The following is a 19,061-nucleotide window of genomic DNA, read 5'->3' on the forward strand; positions in this document are numbered from 1 at the left end:
GATAGCTGCTTTCTTTTATATATGGTTTTTCAGATTCACCAGCGTATTCAGGACCACTCTGCCTAATTATTCTCAGCATTTTGCCCATTTCATATGCTCACAATATAATGGCCAAATATAAAAATAATTAAAGCAAACTGTAGTTTAAATCTCAATGGAAACAATCCATTTTATTCAAACAAACTCTTCAAAAGGGAACTGTCTGTTTTACAAATGTTAGTCCATCTGTTCATGATAACTCCTTAGGAAATATTTGTTTTGCTTAGAAACACCAAAGCAGATTACATACGAGGTATTAGATAGGATGGGGTGTGCTTGCTGCCTTCAAATCATTAAGCATACAAATGTGTTTTTAATTTTGCTGGTCTGATATACATGAGGAAGGGCAATGCCTTAATCCACTGTCATGAAGCAATGCTTGTATCCATTGCCACTGGGCTACACTGTATGTCCTGTATAACGAACACTCAGGTGTTCCTCCTCTTAAGCTGATGCACCATTAGATGTTTTGCTTCCATGAAGATGGCCAGGCTATACCAAGGTTCTCTCCTCTCCCCATCAATTATAAGAACAGAACGAGGACACCGCAGAGAAATGCAGCTCAGCATACCCCCAATGCATGTATACAAAGAGCAGTATGTACAACACAGCAGGTAGAGCTGTGCTATCTACCATTTTACAGTGACAGGATCATAATGGTCCCTCTGCCACATCGTTACCCACAAACCATCTAACGGGGTAATTTCTGGTAATAAAACCTTCGTCTAACCCTCAGTGCATCACTCTCTAAAGCCCAAACTGATTGTAAATACATAAGTGAAGAGCAAATCAGAGCCAAAGGACTGTAATCTGCTTACGCTCGTACATAAGGTGAATGTCAGCTCTGTGTTAATGGATATGATTGGGCTCTCATCTATTGAGCAGCCCTGTTTATGTCACTTTGGATCCATTCCACTGAATCATTTAGACGTTCACCTCAACACTACTAAAACTTATAATTGCAGAAAACATCAGGACAAATCACAGGAGTGAACATCAAATCTAAGAACAGAAGAGCTCTCATAGCAGTAGAAGGAAAATGCTAACTGAAAATAAATGAACTATGAATAAAAAGGATTTATTATAAAATACATGAAAGCGTCCCTAGATAGCATAAAAGTTTGAAACAAGCAACCCCAAGAGCCCCCAAGCCGGCAGCATGCAGGCAGAGGAAATTTAAGCCAGGAGGATACAGCTTCCAGTGAAGGTCTTTGAAAAAACATCACAAAGCTGAGATGTTTAACCTGATGAATTCCTAACAGGCAAAGCAACCCAGATGTTGCTTTCGTAGCCGAGTCCCCACCAGGTCTCACTGACAAATGTCCTGGACAGCCAGCAGAGAGCCTGCAGCCAGCAGCTGGCTGAGGCTGGACTACAACAACAGCCACCCAGAGCTCAAGAAGAAATCCTTCATTGAGGTCTGAGGCTGCACTGTTCTCCCTGCAAAGGACCAGCACTGAGAGATGGTCCTCCAAGCCCTGGTCATCCAAACCCTGGCTGTCTGCAGAGGACCTGCTGCACGAGGCTCCCGATGCCAGGGGGATGTTCAGTGCTTCCAGTCAACACCATCAACCTTCTCTCCAAACTTCAGGTCTACTGACCAGCCAAGGCTTTGGATGTCACTCTAGGAGAGCATTCCTGGGCAGCTCTGACGAAGGAAATGTTTAATAATGGAAGTGTGATCTGTTCTCACAGACTTCTATTCCTGTCTCCTTGTGTTCTGCACCGACAACAGAAAAGCAGCACTCACTGTACTCAAGGCTTATTTCCCCTCATTTTGTGTTACTGTTCCTGCAGTCCTATCAAGAACTAGAGTTGTCTATTAATTTACGCAAACACATTAAGAAAAAAAAAATAGATAATAAATGTTGTAATTAATTCATAATTAAACATTACGAGAACATTAGATCAATCACGATACCAACATCACAAGGCAGATCCCAGTAACGCTTCACATCAGCTGCAGAAGCTGTGAGAGGAAGGCTGTGTGCTCTAAGAGCCAGGCAGCTCAGTGCTGGCCCAGGCTGCTCGGAGAGGACATGGAAGAGCCCTCTTGGCCACAGCCTGCGTGAGGGCAGTGCTGGCATGGATTTGCTGTCCCCGTGTGTGACTCAGGGTTTATCTGCCTAAATGAAGTTCTCAGTTCCACTGCTCCATCATCCCATGACTCTAGGCATCTCTCTGCTTTGCCAGTGCTCAAACTTAACTTGCGAACAGCTAAAATATTAATCATTAATTACAGTCCCTACTAAAAATGCCCATTATGCATACTATCAGAGAGATTCCAAATGTCATTCTATACAAAATAGAAGGAAAAAGAATGCACAATTTAAAAAAAAAAAAAACAGAAAACAAAGGAAAAAAGGAAATGCTGGACATAAAATAGAGAGGGCTGCTTCTACTGATACAAGGAAAGACCTCTTCAGCCAAATACACATAACTGAATATTAGAGTGTTTTAAGCAGACAGCTGTGACTCTGGTTAGGAATGCAGAAAGGGATTACCCTTATTAAAAGGCTGCTACGAACTGCTACTGCAGTTCTGGCAGGGAAGACAGGGAAGGAAATGAATTTGATAGACTATGTTATAAATTGTTTTGCTACAGGATGCACATTCCAATTCTCAAATGCAGCTACACTTGTACTCCAAGGATAGTGTTAGCTCCTGATGTTAGCATCCAACTACAGATGCACATCCAGCTAAGAAGCCAAAGCACTCTCTATGTTGTAGACAGATGCCTCTGGTTGAAGGAAGCACTTGCACACATCTTTACCACAAATAATTATCCATTCAAAGGTGAAGTCACCCTTGTGAGGTGGTCCTTGTACCAAAAAGCCTACATCCCTCTCCTCTATGACAGACTAGAAAGCCACTTGTTTGTTATTTCAACCAGACGCAACCAACTTCAGCCATGCCAGGAAGCAGAACTATGCAGAGAGATGGCTGCTGTGATAAACCTGCTCAGGCTGTTTTGCTGTTGCTCTTAACATGGAGCAGAAGTCATAAAGCTTCAAATAAGATGACTAAATGCTTGCCAGAATCATCGAGTGTTCAAAGAGGCCCTCCATAAAACCTTAAATATACAAAACCAGTAGAAGCAGTTACTGAGGCAGGAAACCTGCTGCATGTGTGTCAGAGGAATGTATGGCAGCAAACATTATAGCAGCTTCCAAAAGGAGCTTGGAAACTGTCAGCTGGTGAGGTGGATTTCTTCACAGTTCTAATAAATTCACTTATACAATAGGGAAGATATTTAGTTGATGCATGGAGAAATGTCACACTACAGTGAAGAGTGACCAGAGCTTTTATATGGAAAACCACAGCTCAGAAATCTGCTTCAGTCTTTGACGGAGCTGGGAAGCACAGGAGGAAGGGTGACCTGACAACATCAGTACAGGAACAACCAGAAGAACGTGACATCTACACTGGGACTTGTGTTACTCGGCATAATAATATAGGTATTTTTTTTTAAGGGAGGGAAGGTGAATATTGAAGTTCTCTGTTAGTGGAACATTACTTGTGTTTTTCAAGACAACAGCACATTTCAATGACTTGCCAAGGCACCGTGGGATAAGTGAGAGAACAGCAGATGTAACCTGATTCGGGGAAACTCAGAATGCCTCTGATGAACAAACGTATCTTTAATCACACCAAGTCAGTAATACTGTGTGCTGCCCTTTGTCACTCAGCACAGAGATCTTTTCATCACTGTGGATACTTCTTTGAGAACAAAACCAGGAAACCTCATTAAGCTTCTATTTAAAACCGAGACTTCACTGTGTCTTGCAGCGATCATACAGGTCCTGTTCCTCTAGGAAGGATTAAGAGATTCAATCAGGTGTTTCCTTTCCTTCAATCAATTTCAGAGGGGAAAAACAACACCTGAGTAGATATTCCCCTACTCCCCAACAGCCTGTGATACTCAGGGAGAAACAGCTCTACACAAAATGCATTTCTGCAAGTTGAGAGACAGAGAAATGAAGTTAAACCAAGAGGAACACCAAACCAAACAGTTCCACTGTCCAGGCCAGGCTTTGGATGCTGGTCATAGAGTTTCTTTTTGTCCTTATTTTCCCAGTCACCATCACACACAGCATTTTGCCGCAGAAGAAGAAAGGGAATTAAATACTTTGTTTTGTCACCCAAAAATCTTGACACAACAACTTCTTTCTGTTAATGACCAGGCATTTGCTCGTGCACCCACTTGTGGAAGGCTTTGGAATGAAATCCATCTAAAAAAATTGAGTGTGCAAACTTTGCAGTCTCTCCCCCCTAGGTCAGTTATCTAATCCAAACATTGCAATTCTCTTTAAGGAATAGTTTTGCATAAGCATAATTTAAATGAAGTTTTACCCCAAGCCTTAAATTCGTTCCATCTGAAGAACTGCAGATGCCCAAGTCCTTTTTCCTTCATGGACAAAGACAACAGTTAGGCCACGTAAAACTCAAGATTCCACAGAGAAGGAAATCCATCCCACTTTCAGCTGTGGAAGAAAGCTACAATTCTTGCCCCTTGTCCCAAGTCCTCAGAAGCCCTTGAAAAGCCCATCTGATAGACAATGTGTGTAGACTAGCGTAAATCTATGTTTGCTCCTGAAGAACTTCCAACACAGTTGGCTCACTGGTTTGAGGGGATCCGTCAGATTAGAAAGTCACTCTGCTAGATTCCTATTTGTTGGATTGAATTTACAATCTGTGTCTTGTTGAGAGGAGCAGAGGGACAAATGTTTCAAGCCAGCAGTTTGTTTTGCTGGCCTACAGGCCTCCAAAAAAAAAAAAGAGGCTGGAAGCTAGTTAGTGTTAGTGGCAATGGCATAACTGCTGATACCCTGACTTAGTCTGACTCACTCTTTTCTACCTGGGCATGCAGTCCAGTTCATAAAAAACAGCAAGTACTCTCAGAACATCTAGATGGAGATTATATTGTTAATCAATTTATTTTGCATAACCTCATGGATCACTTGCAATTGATGATTAGGCATTTTAGCTCCTCTGACAATTTGTCAATAACGTGAAAACAAAAAAAGCTATAGACAGCATACATAATTTAAAGATGATCTTTTGCTTGAGAGGAAATGCCACTTTCAAAGCTATGAGAAGAGCCAGTTTGTAAGTGTATTTCATCTAGCAAGTGGAAGAGCTATTCCAAGGAATCAGAATTTTTTTTTGTAATTACTATACAGGCATCAATAGTGGGTTACCTGTTAACTAAATCAAAGGTGAATAACTCTACTTTGGAGTTCAGTTATCTTCTAAAAGGTGTACTGAAAAAAAAATAAAATAAAAAATAAACCAACAGCAAGCTTGATAAAAATGTAGTTTCTAAGTAACTGTAAGTAGGTTTTTCAAATTCAACCTAGACTAGCAGCTTTTACAAAAAAAAAAAAAAAAAAAAAGTGGAAAGCTAAATCTTGCTTCGTTTTTGTTATAAAGATCATTTTATATGAAAACACCTGACATTTAGCTTTAAAATATTCAACAAAAAATAGACCATTTGCTTCTAGAAAGAACAGGAATGGTGGCTAAACTGATCAAACTACCTAAATTACTGTTTATTTTTCTCCCCACCATCCAATCTGAACGGACTCTGTCTCCTGCATTATTATTTGCTTCCCTTAAATCAGAATGTCCAATTGCATCTTTTTTATAAGCATAAATACTACACTCTGCATAATTCCGGATCAATCCCCAAAGTTACCAGCTAACTAATGACCCTTGGTTATTGATGAAAGTGATGAAGGTGCAAATGGCTGTTCCCTTACATATTACCCGATCCATCCAGTCCTTGGCAGAGAATGCCATCACTGTTCTTTCTTGTCTGTTGAACATACAAAAAGCCCACACAAATACTAGATCAATATAGTATCTTATTTCAAAAATCCTTGCTTTTTATTACAGATATGAATAATGAATTCAGTATTGATTCACTTCTTTAGATATAATAGGGATGCTTCACTCAAAACACAAGACCTGGATAGCTGTGAGGCCGGGATGACCTTCAGGAGCCCTTAACCTGAATGTCTGCAGGAATAAGCTAATCAGGAGATGAAGCTCTTGTATCTAAGCCAGGCTTGATATGGAGCTGTGTGATTTGAGTGAAAGAAACAAGTTCTCATTCAATCACTGTAAATATGTTCGAAGTGGGAATTTGCTAATTGTAGCACTCTGTAAGCTGGAAGTAATATAAACAATAAATATAAAAGAGAATACACGGGCCTAATAAAGTCATAAAAGCAGTAAATGCTAGAAATGAGATGCTGAATACATTCATATTTTAAAACTTGCGTCTAGTTTAAGTGGGATTATAAAAAAACAACCTGTTGAAAACCCTTTTAATTCAGTTTGTGGGTAGCTGCTGGAGAATCAAATTTTTGATCAGCTATGTCCCACTTGGGATGCATAAACCTCCAATTACTTTCAGCTTCTGTTAGTTTAATACAAGGATGGCAAAAATCATGTGGACGTTCCCTTCATTTACTACTGGAACAAACAATTTGCTCATCACCATGTTTTGGCTGACTGCCTGAACAGCTGAAACTGTCGCTCCTCCTTGAAGAATAACATTTCACCAGTCAGATAATAATCCGTTCAACCTGGGGTCCCCCAACAAATCCCAAAAGGGTCACTATATTGCTCTAATGAGGCACAGTCCTGGCTTTCAGAACACTGTTGTTCTGCTGGGTCTACGCACGCAAGTGAGATGGGAATATTCAGTACTACAGTAGCTACTTGAAAAAGGCTGGCTCTATTAAATAGCTGTCCATCTTCTTGCACTCGAGGGAAAGATGCATTCCTCTCTAACAAAGATGAAGGGAATATCAATGGGGCTAATCTCTTCAAAGTGCTCAAAGCTCAAAGCAATTGCCTGCAGCCCTACACAGTCCCCACCCTCATTAGCTCAGCAAAGAAAACACAGGCGAAGACAAAATGCTACCCTGCAACTGAAGAGAAAATGCAAAACGGGGCTTCCAAGCCACCTCCCTTCTCTTTCCAAAGGACAAATATTTCATACATCTTAAATTATGTGTGTACTGGCGATAAAGTCATATATTTTAAGAAGAACCTCCTAACATTTAAATATTGTGGAGTTTGCTCTTATTGAAAAATGGTTATGACACAACAGAAATATTGTGTGGCGCAGCAATTCTTCTGATCAACAGAAGGGAAAAATTAATTGCCAACTTCTTCTCTTTTGTGAAGGTGGAGCAGTCAGAAAGCAGAGCAGTGATAGTTCCACACCCCCGTGAAATGAGGCTACAAAACCATCTGCCAATCAGCTCATATTTACATGAGATTCACACCACCCTCTGCCTCCAAAGTAAAGAATTTTACAGCCAGGAAAACAAATGCTGAAAACAAGAAAGGAAACACTGCAGAACTGGAGGAAGAAGAGAGAAAGACAAGATCAGGGATTATCAGCAAATAATGAACGCAGCACTGTGGTGCGTCCCTTTACGATGACTGTAGGTGGTCAGCAGATGTCCTACGCATCCCTCAAAGGAAGAGGGCTGACCCAGGTGAGTTGCTGAGCTGACCCCACCACCAGGCCAAGGCAGAACTTTCTCCATGGAGACCACTGGTGGATCCTGCAGATCTCTCATTCCAACTGGGCAGGCTACCCAACGTCAATACTGCTGTACTGCCTACCAGCACACAACTGGGGTAACAGCGTTTGCCTACTGCAAGACCTGGGATTTCAGCTCATGGACAAAGCACTAAGAGCCTCTCACCTGAGCCAGTCCACTACCACTTCTCTCTGAGCTACAATTTCTGAAAATACCTTATTTTTATACAACCAGCTTGGACAACAAATGGTGGACCTGAAAGTTTACTTCTTGTATATCAAGCCTAAAGTAGTCATGCACATTCAGATACCGACGAAAATATGCATCACAGTCCTCTTTTAAAGTCTTTCATTTTCCTTATCCTGTTCTCTGTCCGATTGTTGAATGATGTTTCCTCTTATATAGAAAGTTTTCTAAAGTGGAATTCAAGTTTGGTGTATTTTGAAAGAGTGAGGGGAAAGGAAGAAAAATAGAGACCCTCCATTGCTTGCAATGTAGGAAGGCAGGAAAGGAAAAGAACTAAGAGGAAAAAAAGTAAAACAGGTAGGAACTACTCTTAGTTTTATAAGTAAAAAGTGAATGTTTCAAGGGAATTGCAAATATGTGATCTGTAATAGGGCTTCATCACCCTGCTGCCCTAGTATGTGGAACTACGACAAGCCCAAAGTGATAAACAACTCCAATCGGGAGCTGTCTGAGCTATGCTTGAAAACATCAGTGCCAGAACAAGTGCAAACAGTTATACCTAGACCTATTTCAGTCCATGCTGAGCTCTCTGGATGGCAGCATAAACTTGCATTCTTCCCATCAGCTCATGCATGAGCACCCAATGGACCCCTGCATGAATGCCCAATCCTCTTCTGCACGACTGTCCCACCACTTCACACGTGTGCCCAAGAACCTTATGACACCCAATTAATTCACACAAATGCACCCAATTAATTTCAGGAGTGCTTCATCAGCACATCCACGGGTATGTTATGAGTGCACACGTGGTGCATGAAGCGATGCCCAGAAGGGTGAGCTGAGGCCAAGAACGTGGGAGGAGAGACATGGATTCACCTAAACTGAGAATGGAACAAGCACTTACTTCAGTGCTTGGTTAATTCTTCATATTTCAATTCCCAAATCAGTCATTACAAGTTTGTGTTAATTGTCAATAACTTAAATTAACTGATTTGAGACCGTTTAGACTACAACAGCATGTATGAACACTGAGAACGAGGAGGGACTAAAGCATTGAACCACAAGGGAGAGAGCACCCTAAGCAATCAATTGCTGCTATCAAGTAATCTGCCCTAGAGATTAAAGAACACAAAGCAATAAAGCATTGTAATGAAAAAAGGTTTTTAGTGAGAAATGGGGGTCACAGGGAAAATAACGTTAATTTCAGCACATAATCGCACTATATGGACAAAAGCAGATTGTTACTAAAATGATTACTGTGGTGAATTCTTCTCCCATCAAGTGCAACTTTAACTGTAAACAAGAGGGTGACAGATATAAAAAAGAAGCTTCAGAAACGACACAATTGTCCTGCTCCAGTTTTCTTAATATCTGGATCACTGCAGGTACATGCAGTCCCCTCAAGAGACTGGGGAGAGGAGGTGGGCCCAGCCCCCTGTGCAGCCAGCAGCAAATGGCAAAACTTACCATGCAGCTTCCCAGCAAGGGACAGTTTCTTCCAGCCTAGAAGAACCCCTTGGCAGTTCAAGATCAAGCTTGAGTTAACTTCCTAACACTATGTGTCTTCTGCACCCCAGAGCTCCTATCTTCTAAAATAAACCACTCCCATTATCACAAGATAATGCTGACTCTTGCATTTCATCGTTTTAATATTAATTTGCAACTCTTACATTCTTTCAATACGCTCTCCTTTCATAAAAAATAAGTACATACTGCCCTCTGAGATATTTCACACCTCTTTAGCACTGAGAGTAAGGCTGTCCAGTGCAAAGTCAGCAGCAAGTGGTGTCCCTCCAGTGCTCTTCAACACCTTCATCAGTAACACTGATGGAGTGCACTCTCAGCAAGTGAGAGCTGGGTGCCCCCAGCATGCCCAAGGGACGGGATATCATCCAGAGAGATCTAGAAAGGCTCAAACACTGGGCGCAGGTGAATCCTGTGGGCTAGATGACCTTTAAGGGTCCCTTCTGACTCAAACCGTTCTATGATTCTATGATGCTAATTCATGAAAACTACAGGTATGTAAGTGAAACATTCCCTTTTTGCAATAAATAAAAAGGCTCATAACTCCATGGCCAGCTGTGCATCCACCACCTGAATATCACCAGATCAGATAAGACGCTCAAGCCAACAGTGGTGATCTGGATTTTCTTTCCCTGCCTATCTAATCTCTCTTTTCTTCTCCATCTCTTCTCTCTATTTCCCTTTTCAAGTTATATTTCAACATAACACAAGGCGTGTAATCACTGCTAGTAAGGTATAGGTACATAGATATACTCCACATCTTGTGATAAGTATTGAAGTGGGATACAGATAAACATTCAACTGATCATTTGGGTCCATTTCACCTTAACTTAGTCTAAAGGAATTTCAAAACCTCAGCAACCCTGATCAGACTAAGTCACAACAGCATGAGGAACAGAGAAGGCAATCTAGAGTAGAAACACTTATACCCAACTTTTTCTTCATTAACTTATTTAAGATACGAGTGTGGCTCTGATAAAGAAAACGGCTTCACGGACAAACATTTGTGCTCTGAGCAGCATTCAGGTCATGAGAGTTAGCAAGACCCATCTGCTGAAAGGCCAATGGGTAAATCTCAATAATTTTCATACTCGTTCTTAGTGCTATTTCTTTGTTGAGCAAATCCCATGCAGTGAATCTAACACTGAGGAAAGGCATTTCCACTTTAAAATAACAGGTTAAGATGTCCCCATCTACATTACATTTGCGATTATAGTTACTTAAAATCAATACAAAGGAAAAACAAATAAAATCTCCCGTAAGTTAGGCCTTACTATCTCTGACCTCAATATCATTTGCTGACACAGACAAACATTTCATAAAGCTCTTCTATCATTATTAACCATAATTTAAATAATTACTGGGCAGGAAAAAAAATCTGTTCAACCATGGCTCTCTAATCTAGTAATTAAATCCACCTGCAGGAAGCTGAACAATTTGTTTCCTGCGTATGACTATTAATGCAGTCAAGTATTTTACACTAGGCAGTATATCACCAGGAGAGATGGAGGCATACAGCCAGTAATTAAGCCACACTTTGATAAGGTCAGAAACATCCACCCAAGCTTCTCCACAGACAGAGGTCTCAAATGAGACAGTTCTGCCAATGTCCATCAGGTTGCTAGTTAAACATGGGATATATTCTCCCATCATCATCTGGGTGGACTTCTGGTGTATTCTGGCTGTTTGACTTATTTCAGCGTAGTTATTACTTCTTGCTAAGCCTGCTCAAGTGACTGAATAGTTTGACCAAGTCCACATATAGATGAGTATATTATTAAAAAGACAATGTGGGAACTGGCTGGATCATTTTATCAAGTTCTCTGCGTTGCAACAAACACATCACACACCACTCACTCGCTGCATCAAAAGCCATCTCTGGATCACTCAGAGTAACTTTGGTTTAGTTAGCTTGAGTCTAAGCCAGAAAATAATTATGACAGCATAAGCTCCACATCCATGAGCTCCGGGTCTGAGTCCCACGCTGCAGTTCTAGCAGTAACCAAAATGGCCCCACACAGCTTTGCTAAAAGACACTGCACTATGCCACCCAGATGTAGCGCTGAGAATGCATTCCTGCCAGCCACAGCACTTGCCAAGCAAACTGAAAGCTGTTCCATAACAAACAGGTATCTGCCAACAAGGTCTGTTCTGCAGATGGGTGCTGCCTGTAATGGGTGTGCGTGTGGGCAGTGCCAGCATGCTCACCCCATGTCCATGGAGAAGTCATGAAAAGACCATTACAACTTCTATGTTCTGAGCAGAAAGGGCAGCTCAAAACACAGGCGTTGTATTGGTCTCTCTTAGCCAGATATCTTCATATCTTTAGGTAGGTATATTTGTGTCCTTTTACATTATGTCTCATTTTGATCATCCATCTCAATTTGATATCTCTGTTTTGTGGTTACTCCTGCAGAGAAAATTCTGGATTTTATCCAAATGATGGGAAATTTTGCCCATTTAGATTACCTGAAGCCAATAACCTTTCTACTGGAAAGCTCCCATCTGGCTAGAAGTACTGCTGCTGCATTTTTCAGCTATGTGATTCCTTTGCAAATGACCCAGCATTATGCTCTAGACATGAAATCTTCTTCAAATCCTCCTCAAGAAAAAAATGTGCTCTTGTTCCAAATTACACACATAAATAGAACAGTGGTTTAATTTGTCTTTAGGAAGCTGTCGAAATGGACAGTGTCAATATATTTTATCCTTGGAAATGAAAATACCTTATTTAATGGTACAGTAGAGAGATCTGTGAAAATGCTACATAAATACTATAGAGTTTGATGGCAAAGTTTTCTGCCAAGTGGCTCAGATATTGATATTACGTATTCCACAGTATGTGGGTCACGATGCCAAAATGTGTTATTAGTCTTTCTCGAAATGATTCCTTAATTCTCTCTCATACACCACTGAAATATCAGATTGCACGCATTTAACATACAATGCAAATGCACACATTTTAAAATAAGCAATAAGCAATATGTATCCATTCAGTACTCAATAAGCAATATTTATACGTTATCATATCATCCCTTCTTTTGTGTAACAATGACTTTCTGAGCTAGGAGGAAATTTTGTGCTGCAATATAAATGCTTGTCCACGCTTTGGAATAGAGAATTAATATACTTTTTATAACAACAAAAAACAACAGTTTTCCAATAGCCCCTCTTCAAATGAAAATGCACCTTCATTTGCAATACTGCTGACACAGTAACGCATGGCTGGTGATGAAAAATACCTGGTTACTTTGTGCACAGTAAGCAATTCTGTCAACAAAATGAAGTTCTGAGGTGATTATAAGAGGACTTAGTAAAGTTGGTTATGAAATGCAACTACAGAATTAGCAAAAGAACAAACAGTATTGAGGAATAAACAGCACTGGAACAGAAGTGATCCCATTAAGTTTTCTATTCCCAGTGATCACTTCTGTATTTTACTTAATAATTTTGTAATTGCATTTCTTTTTACTGTACATTTTTCCTTTTATACAAACGGACCATTAGTCCAGATTGCTAATCTAGTCCACAGAAAATGAGTGCATTCATCGCCAGTTGGTATTAAAGGGCGTCTTGTCTTTCAAATGAACACGCCTATGCTGCTTCTCATATGCTGTCTGGCTTCAGAACTTCAGAGACATTTCAAAACAAAACATGCCTTAAGTCAAATAAAGTTGTGAAGGCATCCCTACCAGAGTGATTGAAGGCAACCTGGTTGGCGGAAAGGGGACCTGTATCCACAGACAGGATGGGGACCGCCTGCCGCACGTCCCACAGCTTCAGCACACCACAGGAATCACAGGAAGCAATCGTGTTGCTCTGTTGGAAACAAAACCAAGGCATTAATTAGATACTTTGGCAAAGAAGAATGCAAATGACGCAGGGCTGGATATCTCCAGATGCCAGGCACTGAAACTTATTTATTTAAGTAGAAATAAGTTAATATGTTTGGTTAACAGAGCCTCTTGATCGCTACATTAACTTGAAGACCAGCACTACCAAAGAAAACAGTTTATTAGAAACCTTAAGTAAAAGAGAGAACAGAGGTCATTTTGGATTTTGATACTAGTGTCCTCCAAGAATATGGCTTGTGATTATAACTCTCACAGAGACACAGGATTTACTTCTTATTTAAACCTCCAGTATAAAGATTCGAAATAGCAAATCCCCAAAGCAGCTCAGCTGGTGTGTATTCAGAGTTATTAAAGTCAATGTTTTTTTCCAATTTGTGCAATGGTTTGAGAATAGATTAACAGACAGCGTTTTGCAGGAGAATTACAATGATACAGAACTGAGACTCAGGGAAAACACTGGTCAGGTGCCACATCCGTGGCTTTGTCATATTTGGCTAATATTTATTTCTTTGATGTAAGTAACACATGCAAGAAAACGTGTGGGGCCATCTAGCAAAGAGGAATTATGATCAGAAAATATCCGTTGCCTTCTCAAGCAGAAAGGAACACTCTGCAAAAAACTATCATAGTGTAAGTTTAATGAAATCTTTAAGTCCATTTGTAGGGTTCTAAGCTGTCAGAACTCCATTCTGGCTTGTTACAGGGAACAACATGGAGTAACACACAGAAACAAAGCAGTCATTTGCCAGAATTTAGCTGGAAACACATAGGCTCTCAGCACTCACTGCTTTGCAAAAAAGCACAGTTACCCTTTCTGCAACACACCTCAGCAAGCGTGGTGCTGCTGAGCATGATGGAGGAGCTATTTGCTTTACTATCTGTTCAACCATACTTGCCCAATGCTTACATTTCAACAGTAGCAGAAGTTTAAGTTCAGCCCATGCAAATGATGAGGTCAAGCAAGCCATCCATGAAACAAAACAAAACAAAACAAAAAACAACACAACAGCTACACTCTGAATCGTGACACGGTTTGATCTGGATCTCAACAAACCACATTTTCAGTGGAAAAGCATCACCCTCCATTTTTCCCTGTCCATTCCCTATCCTCTTTTAATCTTCTCATCCTATTCACTACCACATTTATCTTATCCATCTCTGTTATACGACAAGTTGCTGGTAGGCACCACGTATCAGATACAGTGAAGGCCCAAAACCATTACTTGAGTTCTCTACAGGCTGCAATGTGTGGCCATGCCAGAAAGGATCGACTTGCAGGATCCTCACAGATCCCGGTGAACGAAGCAGGGCTGGACAAACCTGGTGTGGGAGCAGGTGCTGTGCTTTGTGCTGTGCAGACAAGCTACAAAAGATGGTCCTGCTCCAAAGGCTTTGCAGTCCATCCCAGAAACAAGAACAACCAGCTCCTACTGAGAAAACTCTGCAGGCTTTTTATCCATTTCCTCCCAGATGCCTGTATAAACACACTGTGCATCAACGCAACACGCAGTAGGATATCGTGCTCAAACATGCATGAAAAGGAGCAGACCTCATCTGCAAAAAGAATTGAGAAAATACAGGGTTCTGATGGCAACCTGTAACACATGCTAACATACAGGACTCTGGTGGCAATACACAACGTACGATAACAGGCATTTTCTGTGCCCCAGAATACTCTGCCCACAACCCTATCATCCAATGCTTTAATTATTATTGATATCTACACAGCTCCTACACCAAAAGCATACCAAAAGGATTTTGTTAATGAGTCAGCTATTACATTTCACTTCTTCACTTGCCTTCATCCCCATTACACACCTTTTCTAAATCAAGAGAGCTGAAGATGCGGGATAACAACTTCTCAATAGGAACAAATAAACTGTGAATGTAATCAAACTTAAGGACTGTTTGAAGCTACATGCCATTCGGAGATGAAGAAAGGAATAAATCACATGTTAAATGAACTCATTTGCTTCTGGCCATGGGCCATTTTCAAAAGCTTTAAAGTGGAATCATTACGAATTCTTGTATGAGCTTTTGGCTTTCTTGTTCCTTTAGCAGCTACTGTTCCAGTTATTCATACAAGAATGACTTGCATTGCTCTTTGAGTTCTTTTTGCTTCTTGCCACAATAACATCTTTTTTATGATGGTTTTTCAATAATACATTATACAAAACATCAAGTTGGACTATTAGGGCTCAACTAATGTTCCTGCATTTAGAAGTAGGGTACAATGAGATCCAAGGAGAAGAAGATGTGCAAAATGAGCTTTATATTGTATGATTTTCATTAAGATCACATTTTATACTGCATCACCAAAGTTCAGTTGTATGATGGCTGCTCCGAAAGTAATGCTTCCTAAGTTGAATTCCTCATGTGGAAAGAACAGCACTCACTGACAGTCACTGACACTTACTGCATGTTTCTGGAGAACAAGCAGTGGATGTGAGCACGGTGAGGTGGTGGATGGTGAGTTTCAGCAGCAGTGACAGTGGATCATCTGTGCTGGTGCAGATTATTGTGGGCGCAGCATGCAGGCTTTTGTTCATTGCTTGCAAAAATGCATAGCTAATGGCAGTGACTGTGTTGAAAAATAGTGTTCTGTAGCTGAGAATTTGCTCATATAGCGTTATCACGCTCCTTGTATCAGTTGTTGTTTCCATCTCTTTTGGCGTGACCTACATATTATATTCTCTAATCAAGGAACATGTAGAATGATTCATGAAACTGGAGAGACTTCTTCCTAGTCTATACAATTAAGCTGGTACTTTTGTGAGTATGCATGCTCAAGTAATCAAAAATTTTAACAAGGATTCAATTAGTTTGAATTGAGAGGCTGGTTCCAGGCTCCATTGGACTTTGCCTTTACAGTTCTACCTCCTGACTCTTTGCCTTCTCTGCCCTCCAAATACTCATCTCTATATTATGGGAGATTCCCCCTACAATGGGTACATGCAACACAATCCCAATCTCAAAAGTCACTTAAAAACCATTGTAAAATAATTACTTGTAACCTCATGATGATATCTGCTGATGAGAAATTCAGATTTAAATCATTTCCATTAAGATTTTAAATCTTGTTTTCCTTTTTTTGAAATACTTTTTTTTTTCCTACTGAATATTAATAATGATTAACAGTGGAATTAATCATCAGGTACAAGTTAATTTAATTTCCTGAAGATTACCATATATCAGTAACACATGAACTGTAGCAGACAGCTTTATCTAATTTAGACTGCAATAAACTCCTCCCAGCAGTATTCTCATCCAAGTTTTGTTCTGAAGGAAGGTCAGCAGTTGTTTCATGGCCCTCTGTGAATATTTTAGGTGAAACAATGAGTGAAGGAGCTCGCTCTGTCAGTTTGAGAACTTCTTTTGCTTGCAGAGCATCAGGTAATGATACTGCATTCACAGCTCCCTGCACAGACCCCATCTCCCATCACCTACCTCCCTGGCCTGGTGATGCAGCATTGCTAGGGTCTGTTCTGTGCCTGAGGAGCTGCAGCTGGAAACTGCCTGCCATGAAGCCCCAGAAGATGTATGATGAACAGCCTCAGCTGCCTCAGACTGAGACAGAGTGAGGAAATACACATTTCTAACATGCACCCTGCGGGACACATCCCAAGTCACTTAACTCTACCGCCATTTTATATGCATTAACTTATTTTTTAAGAGGAGGAATCATTACCTCCCACATTTACAGCATGAAGCACATCAGAAACCTGGTGAGAGCTGTTAACCTTATGCCTTGATGTAATACAAAAGCTAGCAGCAGTCAGAAGAAGGTATGATGGGGCACAAGCAGCCAACAGTGCCTGAGCTATCCCATCTCATGGGCTGGATCCAGGCTTTCTGAGCTGCAGAGAGCCAGGGCTTGGGAACCCCAAAGGAATCCAAGCAGGGGTGGATGAATGTGCTGCAGCTTTAACAGGGAAAAAGACTCTAATGTCCTATGAAGCCAAATGAATTATGCAAAATATCACACAGATGGAGAAAAAAATGCAGATGTGTTCCATTATTAGACTGATGACTAATCAATCACCTGATGCTTTTTGAAGCATCAGGTTTAAATCACTCTGCTTTCAAATGAAAATAGCATCTTCTTAGAAAGACACAGAGTTTTTTAGCTTGGTAAAACTACAGAACTACATTACCACTTTGAGAGTGCGGCAGTATTAATAGTTATTTTCATCAAGAGTGGAGGTTACAGGCAGTGCCATACCTTCCCATCTGATTTTTCCTTTACAGTTTTGAGTTTACATCACGATCAAAGTAACCGTATACGTCTCAAGGCAGCTACAGACAATAAACATCTAGAGCTTAGGCAACTACGGTCTGGTACTCTCCTAAGATTTTTCTTAATCTAATAGCCATCAGTTGACAAGAGAAGCTCTTCGGGAAGAGAGGAGAGTCAACACAGATGCAGAAAGAGTCTTCTCAGAGCTTCACAGTTGGTTCTTCCAGCTTTATTTGCAGTTGCCAATGGACAACCCCTCATTTTGCACCGTGCAGCTGACCAAGAAGTTAAAACTTCTACAACTTGCTGCAATAATTTACTGGGCTGTTTTTCTCTTAATATTATGGCCCGATGTGCAATTTTTGAGTGCACTGACTGTGCATGCTCTGGGGCAAGAGCAATCTCCCCCACAAAAATGGCTCTACATGCTCTGCAAGCATTTGATAAAAGACAATATCTATTATTTAAAACCATTATGGATTCATAACTACAAGAATTTGCTACAAGCTCTCTCTCAAGCTCACTTGCAAGGCAGTCTCAGCACCTACCCCACTAACTCGAGGGAGATCACTATCTCTCAGCACAACTGGTGTTTTCTGTCAGTGGGAGCAGAGATGGTTCTGATCCTGGCACAGATCCTTTTGCTGGCTCTCCTGACCTTCAGGGGCTCCAAGGAGAGCTCTCTGACCAAAGGATGAGTGCTGCCAGTGCAAACAACACAGCATGTGAACAACCAGGCAGCCCTTGGGAGCAGGAGGGAGATCTCTTACAGGAGAGGCACACCGGTGTGTTTGCTCCGTGTGAGCAGTGACCTAAGCGTGTTGTTATTGGAAAGTGGAGAAACAAATATGTTGGGAGTGGGAAAAAAGGTGGATGAGATGTGTGTGCTGATAAATGAACAGGTATGTGGGCCACAGCACACTAAGGAGCTTAAAGATATCACAGTAGAAATGTTTATCTCATTCCCTTTTTCTCAGCGATGATTTTGTGACAAGGTGAAGAATGTGTCCTCAAGTGCCATTATTTCTAGATTATTAACTTTATCCTTTCAGAGCATGCAGAGACCCATAAAGAACATTCCTTCTGTTCAACAAAGAAGGAGTTCCATTGAAAATAATCAAAGATGACGGCAGAGTTTCACTGCAGCAGAATCTCCATTTCTACCACCTTTAAGAATAATGATGGATCATGGGTCTCTCGCTTGTTTACATGCACTCTGCAGGCTTTCCTCTTGCTGTGTGAAACAGAGGGAATCACTCTTCTCTTTGCCACATCAAGTAGTGTGAAGTGCTTTGTGGTGTTTGAGGAGAGCAACACATGCCAGGCTTGCAGAAGCCCTTTGCATAAATTTACATATGAAGCCCAAGATCACTGCACTCCCTGCAGAGTTACTGCTAGCCATCGTTGACATTGCACTTGAAACAGCACTGCAAAGAGAGCAATATCTTTTACAGAAAGGTTTAAAATAATCAATTTTGTTTTTCCTTTTTAACCATCAAAGAAGGGCCTTTGAATTCTGGGAACTGAGCAGTGAGAGGAGGAGATGAATGATAATTTCCATTACTGGCTTTTCTCGCTCTTCTGAGAGCCAACATGACTGAACTGAAGCTGGGTGACATCATTACCTGATTAGACACTCCTGAAAGCAATATGCAT

At 40.9% G+C, this 19,061-nt stretch overlaps 1 protein-coding gene across 1 annotated transcript in view; it reads right to left on the bottom strand.

Moving 5' to 3' along the window:
- Positions 1–19,061, bottom strand: part of SPAG16 (sperm associated antigen 16) — a 351,197-nt gene that overhangs the window by 75,354 nt on the left and 256,782 nt on the right. Inside the window, exon 16 of the mRNA XM_031554276.1 lies at positions 13,007–13,133. Coding sequence (XP_031410136.1) covers positions 13,007–13,133 — 127 coding nt within the window. The remainder of the gene's footprint in view (positions 1–13,006; positions 13,134–19,061) is intronic.

This window comes from Meleagris gallopavo, chromosome 7 (genome assembly GCF_000146605.3).
Source record: "Meleagris gallopavo isolate NT-WF06-2002-E0010 breed Aviagen turkey brand Nicholas breeding stock chromosome 7, Turkey_5.1, whole genome shotgun sequence".
In the NCBI taxonomy this organism is placed as follows: domain Eukaryota; kingdom Metazoa; phylum Chordata; class Aves; order Galliformes; family Phasianidae; genus Meleagris; species Meleagris gallopavo.